We start from the raw sequence: 16,054 nt of genomic DNA, 5'->3' as shown, positions 1-16,054 counted from the left end.
TAGCATCTCTTTGCAGATTTCCTTTATCTGCTGTTTAAACATCTTCCTGCTAACTATTCTCTACATGACAATCTCATTTATCTTTTTCCCCAGACATTCCAGCTGAACCACTGCCCAATTGCCTGAAGAATGACTTGTCCCAAAAAGGCCAGTTCAGTTACATACTCCCACTTCGAATTCTCACCCTTTCAATCACAACACTTCAACACCATTTGTACAAAGCTTTAATGGTTAAAGAGCTTTAATGTACTAGCAAAACCACCAAAGTAAAATATAAAAAGGTATATTTTCAACTGTCAAATAACATAAACAATTGAAAAATATAGATAATACATATATAGATATATATAAATGTCTATTTGAATTTCAAATACAAAGACCCGCCAGTTAAAATGGCTTTTAAATACAATAAGCTATAGAAAAAATATATATACGTGCTTTACAGAAAACATTTTATATTACATATATACAAAGCAGTGGCTAACATGGCAAGTTTAGACTCGGTTTACCCTGTGGGTTTTATATACCTCATTTGCTGGGAGGTTGCCAGTTATGAAATATTTGGCTGAAGGCCTTTTTTTCTACAGAAGTGTTGTGTCTTGTAGACATAGGGGAAAAAAATGGGGTGTTGCTGATATGTTACACCATTTTATGGTTATAATATGATAATTATGCAGTGCACTTTTTTTTATAAAGGCAAGGGAGGGAGGGACACATGTCAGTGCTCTTTCGCGCCATTTATATCCCAATACACTGAACATTTCAGTGGCAGGCATTTGGGGAGCAACAAGAAATTCTCTAGTCACAGTCATTATTGCTCCATTGTTATTAGTTAGCTTGTGCTCTCTTGGTGATAGAAATGTATCCTGGTGAACTGCCAGCTATATTAATTAAGCTGTAGTCATGGACAAGTGACTCTTCTTGCTTCTGCCAGCCCTGGCAGGAATGGGAATGAGCCACTTTGGTCCCAGAGACCTCAGTCTGTGCTGTAGAGGAAAGGAATTAGTCAGATAAATCTTCTTCATGTTTCATTTTGGGGTTTGGTCCACAGTAGAATATTCAGCTTCGGAGACCTTGGAGGAGTCAATTAGCTTAGTAAGTCCAGTCTTTGAAGAGTAACGGAATATAAAAGCCTTCATTATCTCATAGCGGTAGTTTCTATGGATGAAGCTATACAAGATTGGGTTGATGCAGCAGTGAAGGAGTGAGTAACATTGTGTGATATGAAGTCCTGCATACAAGAAGTTATCCAATATGCAGCTAAATGGGAGGACCTGGAGGAAGAACAAGACATCCAACAATACCATAATATGGTATGGCAACCAACAAATCATAAATACAACAACATAAGACACAATTAGCCTTCCACTAATTCTTCTTTCTTGATCTCCTGCTGAATTAAGTGAAGAGGAGGAGGAGGATGACAGAGTCCAAGCCAGTGTGCAGTAGAAGACTGCAATAATTGAGAAAGGAATGACGAATCCCAACACAATAGAAAGAACTTCCATTCCTAGCAGCCACTCTTTGACCGATTCCTCTGGGTACATGAAGCGGCAGTAGGTTTCATTGGTGAATGGAGAAGATACAGTTTTTAAATAGTAGGTATCTGGAAGTGAGACTACAAAGGCAACAAGCCAGACAAGTATGCAAACAATTCGGCGTATTATCTTCCTCTTGCGTTTGCCAACAGCACCACGCATTGACACGGACAAGTAGCGGTCAACACTCATACATGCCAGGAAGAAAATACTACTGTAAAGATTAATGGAAAAGATCAGATGGGTCACTTTACAGGTCATCTCACCCATTGGCCACTGGTTATGCTGCACTAATGACACCACCCAGACTGGTAGAGTTAGAAGAACACAAAGGTCAGCCACAGCCAAATTAAAAATGTACAGGTGAGTCTCATAGCCAGTAGTCTTTGACTGAATATTGAGCCAAATTACAACAGAATTGGCCAAAAGTCCCATAACAAAGATAAAGATGTAGACAATGGCAAGAGTATTTAACAAAGCGCTCTTGTTTAAGGTGTTGGGACATGATAAAGACTCCAGGATAATGCAGTCTCCAGAAAGGCAGCTGTTGTTGAGGTCACTAGAGTTGATGCTCTCCAAAAAATCCATAGCAGTGCTAAAGTTCATTGTTGCAGAGGGTCAGTGGAAGCCTGCACAAAACAAAGCAATAGATTAGTGAAAGAAAACATTTACAAAGATCTACATCCCCACAATTTTGAAACAAGCTGTGGTTTTCCTACTATTCTCTCACTATACTTTTTCACCTCCCCAGTTGAAAAAAGGAAAAAGCAACTATCAATATGACGTTTACACAGACATGATTTAGCCTGTCCATCTTTCTACATTCACTTAATCCTTTAAAGACATGTCTGTAACATCCTGACCACAACAGGTTTCTGACAATAGCACTGAATTGCAGTCATTCAACAGCTACAACAACACATCAAAACAAGGCAATAACAGGAAAGCAATGCATGGACAACAAAATGACAACCCTACAAAAACAAAAAACACTTATCTTCGTACAGTATGGGATGTGTTATTTTGTTTGTCAATGTATGTGCATAAAAAGGGAGTAAAACAAATATCCAGGAATAACAAATATATATATTAGCATATTTATACAATTCCAGACTTTTAATGCTAAAAGATTATGCTTTGTGTGTGTTGTCTTATGCAAATAATCGTATTAGTGGCTACAAAAAATCATATTGTTAAAAAAATTAAAGAAGAAAAACATAATCTTAAACTAAATCTTCATCCGACTCACCAATGACTTTTAGAACTGATCACAAAACCTTAGGTCATTCGGTAATATAAATACGTAAATCAGCCATTTATTTTAATATGTATAATTGACATTAGAGCAAGTTCAGATAGCGTGCAACTTCCCGCAGCTTTTACTTGCCAGCTGCTCAAACTTTTGCAAGGCAGCGCTGTTTCTGGAACCACCAACATTGTCACGTTTGATAGCTGGCAGAATTGAGAGGTACTAACACCAAAGTACGGGTGTCCCATAGTGGCTGTTCAATGTCCCGCTGTGGCTGGACAGAAATTACCTCTAGTAGAATGGCCTAAAAATGAATTGGCAGGACCTGGAAGCCAAGGGTGTTTCTGGACATTATATACATTTTCTCTTACAAATATTGTGTTGTACAATATTTAACTGAATTCTATATCCTATGAAGAATGTGGAAAATAGTTTATGTTGTTGTTTCCAAAATGAGACACCTCTAGGAACTCCTGGCACTTCTCTGTGCCTGGACACCGGAAATAATTATTCCAAGTGGTAATGCACATGCTGATTTAGGCATTATATTGTGAATTAAATCCTTACACCGGCTAACTCAGAGGTAACATGTTATTTTACCTAATTAGTGACCTGCTGTATGTCAAAGCAAGTCTTGGAGGATGGAGGGACAGATTCCATTGAAATTGAGGTCAACTTGGTAATAAATAAACATGATTGCATAAACATACATCACTAGAATTAATTAGATAAGGGTGACTTCAACACGTTTTTAAAATATGCTGTTATTTTCATGCCATGTGTGGCAGAAGGTACTCTCATTACAGATAACAATATGGGATATTTTTTTCAAAGTGGAAAGTAAGAGTATATCTGTAGGTAGTAAAAACATGCAGTCTCTCTGAGATGCTTATATACACACAACAGGCTCTCTGCTGAGATCAAAGGGTACCAGCAATGTGAAAAGCAGCAAACCTGCAGCACCTCCTGACCACCCCAGGAATTTACTGTTGCCCCTGCCGGTAGATTACCAGCACATTTTACAATGTGTGCAGCATTTTACAGGAAGTTGTTCTCTCTAAAGTGTATATCAGTCACATAGGGAACTGTTCAGGAATAGATCGTGACTGCAATATATTTCCTACTCTATGGAAACATGAAAGCCAGTTAGCAGGAGCTTCTCACTATGGGGTTTGCCTACCCAAAGTGTAGAGAATGCTCACTTAGCAAGCTGAAGCTGGGTTGGGTTCAATTCAAATACCCAAATATGTTCAGGGGAATTTAAAAAAACATGATTAGATGAATCATGTTTATTGACTTTGTTAAGTGAATATTCTCTGCTGCTTTAGTAAATCATCCATCTATGTATGTTATTATATAGTTTTAGAAATGTTTTCTGACAGCAGTGTGGTTTCCTTTTTATTTGCAAATAAGGATAAAATTATATTTTAAGCTCAGTGAGTAGTTATGAAATTTCTTTTCTATATTACCAGAGATTGACAGAACCAGGTTTTTCATATATTGTAACTGTAAAAATGACAGGGTCGCATCACATTTAATAATGTACAGCTGTCCCTGCAACAGAACAACTTCCTAAGACTTTGCTGCTCAACCACGGTAAATAATGCAGGATAAATTCATTTCTACAGAAGAGAGATTTGTAGATCTCTGAAAATCTGAGGGATATCAATGAAAAAATTACTCCTACATATGTAGTAAACATTCTTTCCATACTTCCAAGTAGGGTCGACAAACCAGGAGACTAAATAGTTTAGTAGTACTCCATTAAAAATTCATCCTGCATTGTGCCATTAAATAACGTATACACAGTACAGGATATCCTCATTAGCTCCATAAATACAATGCTATACTTCACACTTTTCGTCAGTGTTAGTTTCGAGTCCATATTACTTGAACATGCATCTCTGCTTAAATAAGCAACAGGAAATCAGCCCAAAATGACCCAAGATCTGCTTTTCTTTTTACACGTGCCCTTTGATGGCTTAATGACTCCTAGACACATGTTTATCAGTTCGGCTCCCTCCCCCTAACAAGAAACACATGTGACAAACATGGCAAGTGCGAGTAAGGAAGGAAGGGGGGCGGTGTATACATATTAATTGGTTAATATCTCTATTGCGCTTATGTTAGGATAGGTTCAGTCATCACTCAGCTATGACAATGACATGATATTCATTTTCTCACTGTTATGGTTGCTTTGTTTTCCCAGTCAGCCGGCAGCAATCCTGGATCTTGCTCAACAAAGACACCAGTTACTTAACAAAATAAGTATATATGTTACAAACCCTAATGAAAGCACTTTTTCTAATAAGTTGCTGATCAACAGTGATCATAGATGGGAGAAAAAAGGATGGGCGAATATAACATGGTTTTGAACAATTTCACAATTTTTTCTAAAACTTTGCAGGAGAGCCCAATAAAGTCTACAGGAAGGATAAAAACTTAATTACATTTTGGCTATAGGTAGGCAAGCAAACTTCTGTCTAACATGGTGAGCCAGGCATCTGTCTAAATTTCCGAGAGACATCAATGAGAAAATTTACTCTACAAGAATGGTCACCCAACCAGGAGACTAATTAGTTTAGTGAAACTTTAATTCCAACTCAAAGTTTTTAAACCCCCCCCTAAAAAGTTTCATTGTTATTCTGGCTTTGTATTACACACATGCAATAATTGTCGTTGGTAATGAACAATTCCCAACAGATCGTTCAATATTTGTACAATGACTGGTCAACAATGACCCTACCAGCGGATCTGATGCGACAATCGTCCGTAATCTACCGTGTGTACGGTAGTTCAGTGATCATGGATTGTTCTGTGATACACTTTCTCCAGTACAAGTCACTTTCTGCATTGTTTAAACTATCGTATCTAGTGTTTACATTATTGGTGGATTATATTTGAATGATCGTATCCTTACAGCATGTACAGAATTGTGCACAATACAATCATTCAAAATAATTGGGAATTGCTGAGCGTTCGTTTTTAAACCATAATTATTGTCGTTGGAAAGGATCTTTCACGATCCTTTCCAACGACTAACCACTGCACGATGCATGAACTAGTGTTGTACATACAGCACTATTCTGCTCAATGGAGAGGGGAGAATGATGGAGCGGCACCCCACTGTGCTCTCTCCCTCTTCACTTCTATTACAATCGTTCTTGGTCCATGGATCCGCCAGGAAGGTCGTTCGGACAATGGACAACGAGCCCTGTACACACGCCAGATTCTCGTCCGATATTGGCCTTGAGCCGATTATCGGTTAAAAAAATTGCACTTGTGAACCTAGCCTAAGACACACTAATAATATGGCTGGGAAGGCCAACCCTACTCAAACAAAAAGCTACATATTTATACCTCCTTAAATATTCTAATACCTGCTATAGGTCTTGTGTCTTAAAGACATCTGCAAGCTACACAAATGCAAAGCAAAAGATAACAATTGCAGATTGCCTAAAGGGATGTTCACACATACCAGAAAATGCTTGCATGTATAATAGCTGCTTCCAACCCTCATTATCGCCTGTTGTAAGCAATTCTTGCTGTATGACTTACATTCAGTGGTTATAAAGAGCTGCTATATACAGATCTAGATATCTGATTGCTGAGTTGCTTCTTTGTTGATGTATTCATGTGGTGTTAAGTTCTATAAAAGTGGTGAATTAAATATTAAATTGTGTTATTTTAGTTTACATGGGGGAAGTATGTGAACATTCAGCTTATGCCTCCGATTGTCATGTCCTTTTATATATTGTACCTCTTTTCTGTATTCTCGGATCTTTTTCTAGCCACTAACACCGATACCCAGTTCTGTGTGTCTAGCAGATTAGGGACTAAAAGGGGATAGGGAATGCTAAATGTGACAGATTAGGCGAGACAGGGATTTGCATCAGCATCACTTCTCTATACACATACAATAGAAAGAGGGATCCTCCCTGACCTAACATGCACACAATTATCTATTAAGACCATGAAAGAGGATTCTTCTAATTTTAAAACTTTGTTTATGCTGGGTGATTACATTGCATGAAAGATACAAAAGACTACAGGAAAAGCCAATAAAACAAATTGAGACATCAGCTACAAACTTTCCACTATCCAGCTTATCCAAAGGAGGGTGGAGCAAATCTGGCAGGTTTTTATTAAAAAAAGTCTCCTAAAATCTACAACGGCTATCAAAAAATGATATAGTAGAAAAGAAGCACCAAGTAGAATAGCTTATATATTTGTTTGGTTGTTGAGTTAAAATTTAATTGAAGCTAATCATACACTACTATTTGTAATGGATTAGACTATTTATGTAAGAATACTTTAAAAACCAATATACCAATAACATTTAGGATGGTAACCCTTGCATTGCAATTGAAGGTGCTTTCTTCTGTATTTTAATTAGATAAAATGGTAGGATCAATTGTATTTCAGATCAGTTATCAAACATTAAGATAGTATATTAAATAATGTGAGAAAAAGTCAAAGTGTATGCCTACCATCTGAGGTCACTGCATCTACAGATTCTGTTACTTTTACTTTCCTATGTGGGTAACATGTAGCCTCCCTTTATATATATACATTATAAAGAACTTTTTTGGGGGAAGGGAAACTTACCTGTGTTCTTTATAGCCAAACAAATTAAAATAACATTTGGGTGAGTTGACCTTTTAATGGAATGTTTAAAACTCTTTAGATAAGAAATAACAAATGGAAATGTTTGGGAAAATTCTTAATTCAGCACCCTTAAAAACAACAAAAATGTGTTCATACCACCTTTCATGTCCCTTTGCCTAGCACATTGCCTGCTGATAAATCTGTATACAATAGGTAAAGAGTGGCAAACCTAGCAGCTTCCTATGTGTTAGCACTGTCAGGGGTCATATCTCTTTTAGCCTTCCCAAGTTGCTGAGCTGCCATCAGGCTGGTGTGACTTTTTCATTGCGTCCAAGACAGGATCTTTCCACCAATACCTGAACCATCTAATCTTAAGGTGTATATATAAATCACCAATAAAGTCGGAAAGCCAATAAAGCAAAGGCATAGTGATTAGGTTTAATGGGTTTTAGGTTTACATAATAGTTTCATAGAAAAAATGGCTTCTCAGTGCAGCATAAAAAAATATGTGTTGGTCTGAATGAATCAAAAAAAAGCTGGCTCTGATATGAACATCTTCCAAAGATAATTACGTATGCTGAAATTAGAATACATTGTAATTTTGGACTTATGTTTATCAAAAGTCAGTCACAGCTTTGTGCAAGAAAAGTGTGTTGGTTTAGACTAAAGCATCCTTAATATCACTTAGGCTGAGTGGAGTTTTAATGGTGGAACAACCGAAGATTTGGAAAAGGTGGCATTGGTAAGCAGTTTATGTTGGATTAGATAGGTTATGCCAGTGCAGACTTCTCTGTGTCTACTACAATCTTTATTGATGTCAATCATAAGGTTCATGGGGGGGTCTGAAATCCTCCTTGCCGCTGGCCATACTTAGTTAGTAAGACCTCATGGATTTATGGAAACAGTCAGAATATGGTCTTATGCAAGTCTATGAGTGCTAACTTCACAGATGCAGCCTATAGACAGAGCAAGATGAAACATTGATTGCTGTGATTAAAAAACAGACAAGCATTGTGGAAAAACTGACAGAAATGAGTTTATTCCCCAAAAACCATGGGTCAGGTAGGGTTTTTACTATCTTGGCTATTACTAAGGATGGGTACACATGTGCAATGGTTCTTGTCCGATAATCGGGAATATGGCGTGTGTTTGTTCCCCCCCTCCCTTCTCCATAGAGCAGAGCAGCGCTGTATGTACACGCATCGTGCGGTTTGGAAAGGATCATGAAAGATCCTTTTTAACGACAATTATACATACATGTATACATGTACATAGCCTAACTCTACCAACTCAGAGAACTTTAGGCTGGTGTTTGAAAGTATTCAGTTTGACTAAAAACTTTCCTTACAGGGTTAGTGAGATCTCAATTCATTTAAAGAGCTGCAATCAGACATGATTTAGCTAAACTCCCTAATAAACCCCCAAACAAAATAATAAAAAAGTTTTCATCATCTTTTTTGTCCCAAAACTTCCAGGTGACTAACTGTGTCAAAATAGTTTGTTTCTTTGACCTTTTATCTAGTTTCAACAGGCATCTTAGGAAAACACCTGTGTACAAAACAGGTTTAGGTAAACAGTTACACTAGGTATTAATTACCTTTTCACATGTTCCAATACTAACAATATTAAGGCTTTGCAGCAGGTTACCAGGTTCCCTTGTAACCCAACTCCTCTGAACTTTAGGACAATGAGGCTAGGATTATGATTAGTTCTCTGGACAATAGAAAGCTGATCTGAGTAAAACAGGTAAGTATGATCAAGTTGTGTGATTTACCTTCAAAAGAGGTCCAGATAAACAGGTTTATCCAAATTAGATTAAATTAGGTTTATTGTATTGTCGGATTATGGTCTTCCCAGGAATCACAAAGGATGTTGGCACTTTATCCCTGCAGGGAGCAGAAAGTAATTTAGGTGAGATGGTTTTGTAATTTGTTTATGTACAATTAAGGGGTTTCCAAGCCCTCTTCTAATGTCAAGGCCGTATATCCTCACAGAGCAAGTGAAACATTTAGCACAACACCATTCAGAGGAACAGTCTATGGATATATAATGAATGTGCATGAATTTAAGTGTCCAATTAAAATACACAGATATTTGCATGTATCACATATTGACATTACTTCCATTATCCTAGCCATATGTAGACAGATTTTTTTTTACATAATGCAACAAAGTGTTGCTGATAATGTAGAGCAGCGGTTGCCAACCTTTTCAGATCCACGGACCACTAAAGTCCCCGTCTCCCGGCCGCGCATGTGCGGGGTGTCACTCAAAGAGGGGTAAACCCTCTCCCAGAGTGACGTCATTATGACATAACCCCACCCACTCTCCCATCGCAGATCTGAGCCTGCAATGGGGGAGTGAGCGGGTTGTGTGCAGGGGGAATAGCCTGCACACCTTTCCTGAGCCTGGGAACTGCTCGGGGGACGTGGTCCGCTACTCTGGCCGGTGCGTCCTGACCCCGCTCAGGGATGCAGCAATCATAGCCGTGGACCCCCACTATTTTCTCGCGGACCACCAGTTGGCGACCACTGATGTGGAGTATAAGAGACTGAGTATAAGAATATCAGTACAAAAAGTTTTGCAGAGTTTGTTCAAAAGTCTTTAGAGCTTTCATTGCATTTTCTGAGCTGCTGGAAAGCAGTCAGAATGTATCTAATAAGTGTTTCTAATGATGGTAAAAAAAAATAATATTAATAATTTTTGTGCAGAGAGGCAGCTGGAGTGAGCCCAATTGGCTATAATTGTCTGACAGCTTTTGAATACTCCAAAATGTGCCTTAGTTGCCATCCCATGGTAAGTGGTTAGTGAATGGTTAGAATTTAAAAATGCCGGAAAACATTTCTGTAAAAATGTAACTCTAACAATTAACTGCTTGCTAACTGCTCTTATTATTTTGAAAGGGAGTAGATGTAGCAAGTAGCATACATGGATGATGGTCATGGTACAATCAAGGAGGCTTCACAAAAATCCAGAAAAACAAACCCCATGCATCTGTAGTGTTCTATCTCTTTACTACCTAAACTTGTAAAGTCAGTTGAAGACTATTAAAGCCCGCACTCATTGCCTACCAGGACCATCCATGTGTAGCTGGATTTAAAGGTGCACAATATTGATTCAGTCACAGGCAGCAACCTACCTCTAACAAAATCAATAGAATACATACCTGTTCCTATGGCACTGCTTCCTCACTGACTCTGCTGCAAAGTACCGCAGTCCAGCGAATTAGCAGCAAAGGATTGACACCTTACTGATTTGCTAAACAAGGGAGTAATTCTGTATTGACAAGTCACTGTCCTCTTAGCTCACTTAGAAATCCTGTTGCTCCTGGGTTCTTCCAGTCAGCAGGATTCCTAGTGTGACATGGACCAAACAAAAGGAGATTTACAATTAGTTTTAATTGGTACATAAACATGCACACATGCTTTACCCAAGCATGCTTATTCATGTAGTCAGCAGGGGTGTCTGTCTTTTTTTCTGTGAACATAATAGTTTGGTCAAAAATTCCAATCTAACTGTTCCAAAGAGCTATCAGAGTGAAAAGAGGAGTATCGAGTGGAAGGAGATCAAAATAGATACTGTTCTGCCTGTAAGTAGCCCTGTTGTCTGATGAAAACCAAATTAAAATGCCAGTTTACAGAATTGCCTGGATGTATCTTTTGAACATTTCCATAAGCTTTCAGGGTGCTTCCAAACTGGAGATATTTATAATGCAAATACTATGTTCAGCTCATAAAGTCAAGCACACCTGCCCTAACTATCGACCTAATATTGTGGAACACGGCCTCATGACCAAGTGAGAAATAGAAAGTGGGAAAAATGTGGGGTAAAATAAGAAATTTGTACAAAGAATCCCCCAGGGCCCAAAGGGTGTATTTGTATGAATTTACATAACAGCACTTATACAGCAGACATGAAGACTTTGGCTACCACTGTGTCCCCAAAAGGTTGCAGTTGAAGTTTACCCATGGTTCTCTTCCCACAATTTTTATGCACTTGAGATTTTTGATGGTCACACTGTGCCAAAATGAATAGCACAAACTGTGATGTTGTAGCAAAGAATATATTATGACATAACAGAATAGTCATTATTACATCATCCCAAATAAAGCCCAACCATACAAACATGAGCATATAAAAAACCTGTAGACCATACTATACATGCTGTTTAAAATATAGAAAAAAAAAATAAATTTTTTTCTAGATAATGTGTGCAACATTTTAGAAGAAGAAAAGTTGCTGTATCTCGTGACATAGTTCCCAGGCCTTTCTTGATCTCAATTCTTTACAGTTTCTCTTGTGAAATGTCAGAAAATGCCCTTTAGAAATGATCCTCCCCGAAACTGGGGTAATAAGGCACCCTGGTGAGCTCTTTATTCCATCCACCTCATAGAAACCCAGCAGCTATTCTCTGTTCTGTCCCCTGCTGTCTGTCTCTCTCACTCCCTCTCATTTCTATCCTTTTCTTCATCAGCTCCCTTTCCCGACTCTCCCCTTTCACACTCCTTTTTTCCTGTTATTTTCCTTCCAGCTTTTAAAGTCAAACTGCATGTCCTTTCTCATTTTCTAGCAATCTTCCTGTCCTTTGAGGGTACAAATTGGCTGTGCCTGACTGATCTTGGGATCCCCGCTGTACCTTCATATCCCCAGGCTTGGGGTGCTCACACACAGATTAACCCAATTGCAGGAAGTTGTAAACTGACCTGGAACACAATGTATAGATTTGTTTAACCATATCTACTTACCATTAAGCTACTTTTATTGTGCAGCATAATGACCCAATTTATAACTATTATATATTACATTATTAACCCCGTAATATAACATATATTATTTTATTTTAACTATTATAACTAATAAGTAAATCACTTCACTCATGTATGTGAAGAAAAGTATTTGAAAACCCTTTACAATGTAATGTAGTTTTTACTCTATACATTCATTAAGCTGTTGCTTAGTAATTAGCATTGGAAAAAAAGCAGTTTTGAAGCCTCCTGTTTACGTTTATAGTGCCATGACAGCAGAATAGAGTTACGAATTCTATAGTCTAGACACAAGAGAAATATACTATGAATACAGATACACATACTAAAATTAGCATACTATGATATAAAAAAATCTAGACACACTTGTGAAATTGGATTGCTTTACCTTACTTGCAAATTGCTATGTGTGAAAATGTTTTTTTTAGTGAAAAAGTCCCTTTCTACTTAACATGCAGTCTTTATCTATTCAGTAGGCAATAATGTGAGTTAACACTGCCATGGGTGGCTGGAAACACCCAAACTCCAAGAGACAAGGACCTGAAATTATGACATTTTAGTTGAATTACTCAAAATAATTTCTAATAGATGACTCAGCCCACTAAATTCCAACATAACCAGGAAATCATTTTGTGGGAGGAGTGACTCTTAATCCCACCCTTGCGGCTACAGAACTGGCTGGTATACTGTGAACCTTCTTTACTTTTTACTTATTTCTAGTTGTGTAGACTTATGTAAATAGGGCTTCTCACCTTCCTGTTCATTGATTATTCCTGGATTGTTCTAATTAACATTATTAAATAGTAATTAGTTGGCTAGATTGCATTTGGTTTGAAAAAAGGTGTTATACAGTCCCACCCTAATAGTTGTAAATAGGAGATTTTGGGGACTGTACTAACAAAACTTTTACAGATCTTTGTGGAGCCATTGATACCTCCCTAATGCCCCATCCTGATAGAAAACAGAAGATCTGGGGGATCGGACCAAGTACTTCTACAGGTCTCTGTAGAGTCCTCAGTACCCCCTAAATTTCCCATCCGGATAGATGTAAGTAGGAGACTGTAGGACTGTAAGCACAAGATTTGAAGGACCCACCTACCAGGACTTCTACAATTATTTGTAGAGTCCCAAATACCTTCTAAAATTCCCATCCTGATGATAGTAGGGAAGCGATGTTAGTAGTAGACTTTAATTAACATCTACCCATACTTCTAAAGATCTATTAGGAGTCCTCAATAAAAAAACACATCCTAATGTAAAAAAGATTTGCAAAACTTGACTACCAAAACTTCCACCAATCTTTGTAGAGTCCCATATACCCCAAAAATGCCAATGCTTTCCCAAAACAATCATGCGGCAGTTCATTAAATTATTTAGCAGTCTTTTTATAATAAATGCAAAGCTGTGTTCATTCTTATAATCCTATCGGGTTTGCAGAATTATTCTGTTATCTTCCTTTATTAGAAACCTAGGCTGACATGGTTAACATCTAATGTAGTCAATTCTCAGCCACCCCAGTGTCTAAGACTGTGTAATACAAAGAGGTTGGCAACCTTGGCACAAAGTGATGCCCAATTGACCAAAATCTAACTTTGTGCTACTACAACTGGAATACTTCCACTGTATTGCCTAAACAATGTTTTTCCAGCACATCGTAAACTTTCACTGCCTGGAATCAATGAGCCATTTAAAACTCTTCTCCCCAGCTACTTTAGGTCTACATATTGTCATCAGTGTGCATTTACAAATCGTATGAGTACAAAAGGACTTATATATTTTTGGCAATCTGAGCACAACACTTGGGATTCAATTCACCAAAAGCTTTTTACATCGGCACCTTCACCTTTTTGTGCTATCCAAGACAATTATTGGCCTGCTCAGTGGACAGCAATTAAATGAGTCAGTGATACTTATTGGAAGTAATTTGCCTTGGCTTCTATTACTTGTCCGAATGTTAAGCAATACACAGCTCTGTTGAATTACTCTAATGCTTGCACACATTTTCCACAAGTCCTGTTATAATCTACTAATTTATTCACAAACATTACCCAACAAATGTACAATCCAGCTCCATCGTTCATCCAACATACCAGCGGCACCAATGATGGGAAAACAGGCATCAAATCAGGTTGACTGACACTCATAACTTTGTACTAAGTCCAAGGACTTCCTAAACTAAGTACTTGAGGAGAAATGGTCTGCAGCACCTTGCATCTACTCTGCCAGGTAAATAAGAAGACCAATCTTTGCTGGATGTTGTCTGGACTAGTCTGTCCAGAAATGCAAACTACTTCTTTCTTTCACAGGTCAGAAAAAGAAAGAAACAAAAGCACAGCATTCAGGATGAAATGACATGAAACTTCTGTACATGTATCTGCACAACAATGAGAGTTACTTATTGAAAAGATCCTGAGAAATAAAAGAAAGAAATGTGAGGATTAAAATTAAGGAAATGGAATGCAGAAAGGTGAGATTGTAGGATTACCTACCCTCCCTTTTTTAATCCACTTGTAATTTATAACACAGAGTTCATGCCACAGGTTGTTTATTTCAAACTAGCTATTTAAAAGTGCTGTACAAGTTAATGGGTGGCTCTGGATGGCAAACAAATGGCTGAAGGATGATAGGAGTTAACCCCAATGAGCAGAGGTCATGCTAAGAGCTTGTATATGGCACTACCATGTCACCGGTTGCTGCAGCATTGCACCTATCATAAAATAATTTACTAAAGAAGTATATGCTGGCCACCTGGAAAAGTGAATGCTCAAGCTGCAAAGTGAATGCTAGTGATGAAGGTGAACCTGTGCAAACCCTAAATACCCAACCGAGTCCAAAGGATATAAAAGGAAATATTTCAAGCACATTATTTAAAAATTACATACCCTACCAGAATTAACTTTACCAAGTATATACACCCTACTTCACCAATCAATGTATGTGCTGCTCCACAGTAAAATCATTACCTTTGTACATGGTTGTAAATAAATAAGCATGGATCTGGCTTATGTTAAAATATTGAAGCATAGTCCAAAATACACAAAAAGTTGTTAGAAGTGAAAAAGTCATAAAGTCATAAAATGAATATCTGACACACATGCAAATCAACCAAATATGATCAAATACATAAATGACTAGACCTACAGAAACTTTTACAGATATTCAGGGCTCATCTCTGGAAGTTTTACACCAGACAGTGAATTCCTGCTTGCAGACTTTAGCACGTCCCTGATAACAGACGGTGACACCACTGCTGCATCACAACTCATCCAAACGTGTTCCCAGCACACACACATCATGTAATAAATAGGAAATCAAGGATCTCCCAATCATCACCTCTCCATAGACATTACAGTATCAAAAGTTCCAAAAAAGAACTTGTAGGTGACAAATGACACTTTCCATCACATAATGGCATGCAGGTTATTGGAGGAGGAGTCAGTGTCTCTCTCCAATGTCACATAGGTGACTTTTAACCCCCTTGACTTACCCGTCTTGGTGGAATGGTGCTAACACAGACCAGTGCAGCGCTCTGACTTGTCTCTGTGTGCTCTGACTTCGCAGCTCCCATCAGCTTCTATATATAAGATAGAGGAACGGCGCCACTAGGGGGAGCCCTCGCCCCCTCCCCTGTGAATAGAGGGAGGGGAGTAGCTGCGCTGCACGTTTTATGTCACCCCAGCACCTCTTATAGACAGGGGATCTATAGGATGACAAGTCACCCCGGCACTTCTTACAAACAGGGGATCTATAGGATGACAAGTCACCCCAGCACTTCTTACAAACAGGGGATCTATAGGATGACAAGTCACCCCAGCACTTCTTACAAACAGGGGATCTATAGGATGACAAGTCACCCCGGCACTTCTTATAGACAGGGGATCTATAGGATGACAAGT

At 38.2% G+C, this 16,054-nt stretch overlaps 1 protein-coding gene across 2 annotated transcripts; it reads right to left on the bottom strand.

The window, feature by feature from the left end:
• Positions 1-207: 207 nt before the first annotated feature.
• ACKR3 (atypical chemokine receptor 3) lies at positions 208-15,725 on the bottom strand. 2 transcript variants are annotated; one of them, XM_072418509.1, is made up of 3 exons: positions 15,646-15,702; positions 9,170-9,281; positions 208-2,167 (listed from the first exon to the last, which is right to left on the bottom strand). In XM_072418509.1, the coding sequence occupies exon 3, from the start codon at positions 2,142-2,144 to the stop codon at positions 1,029-1,031; it is 1,116 nt and encodes a 371-aa protein (XP_072274610.1). In that variant the 5' UTR covers positions 2,145-2,167; positions 9,170-9,281; positions 15,646-15,702; the 3' UTR covers positions 208-1,028. The 2 variants fall into 2 exon arrangements, with proteins under 2 accessions (XP_072274610.1, XP_072274611.1); XM_072418510.1 differs by lacking the exon at positions 9,170-9,281 and having other exon boundaries at positions 15,646-15,725.
• Positions 15,726-16,054: the final 329 nt, after the last annotated feature.

The sequence above is a fragment of the Pyxicephalus adspersus genome, chromosome 7 (genome assembly GCF_032062135.1).
Source record: "Pyxicephalus adspersus chromosome 7, UCB_Pads_2.0, whole genome shotgun sequence".
NCBI classification, from domain to species: Eukaryota; Metazoa; Chordata; class Amphibia; order Anura; family Pyxicephalidae; genus Pyxicephalus; species Pyxicephalus adspersus.
This window is presented reverse-complemented; position numbering and strand designations above follow the sequence as displayed.

Bases quoted from the DNA above. Each gene is read 5' to 3' on its own strand.
- ACKR3 (XM_072418510.1), bottom strand. From the start codon at position 2,144: ATGAACTTTAGCACTGCTATGGATTTTTTGGAGAGCATCAACTCTAGT.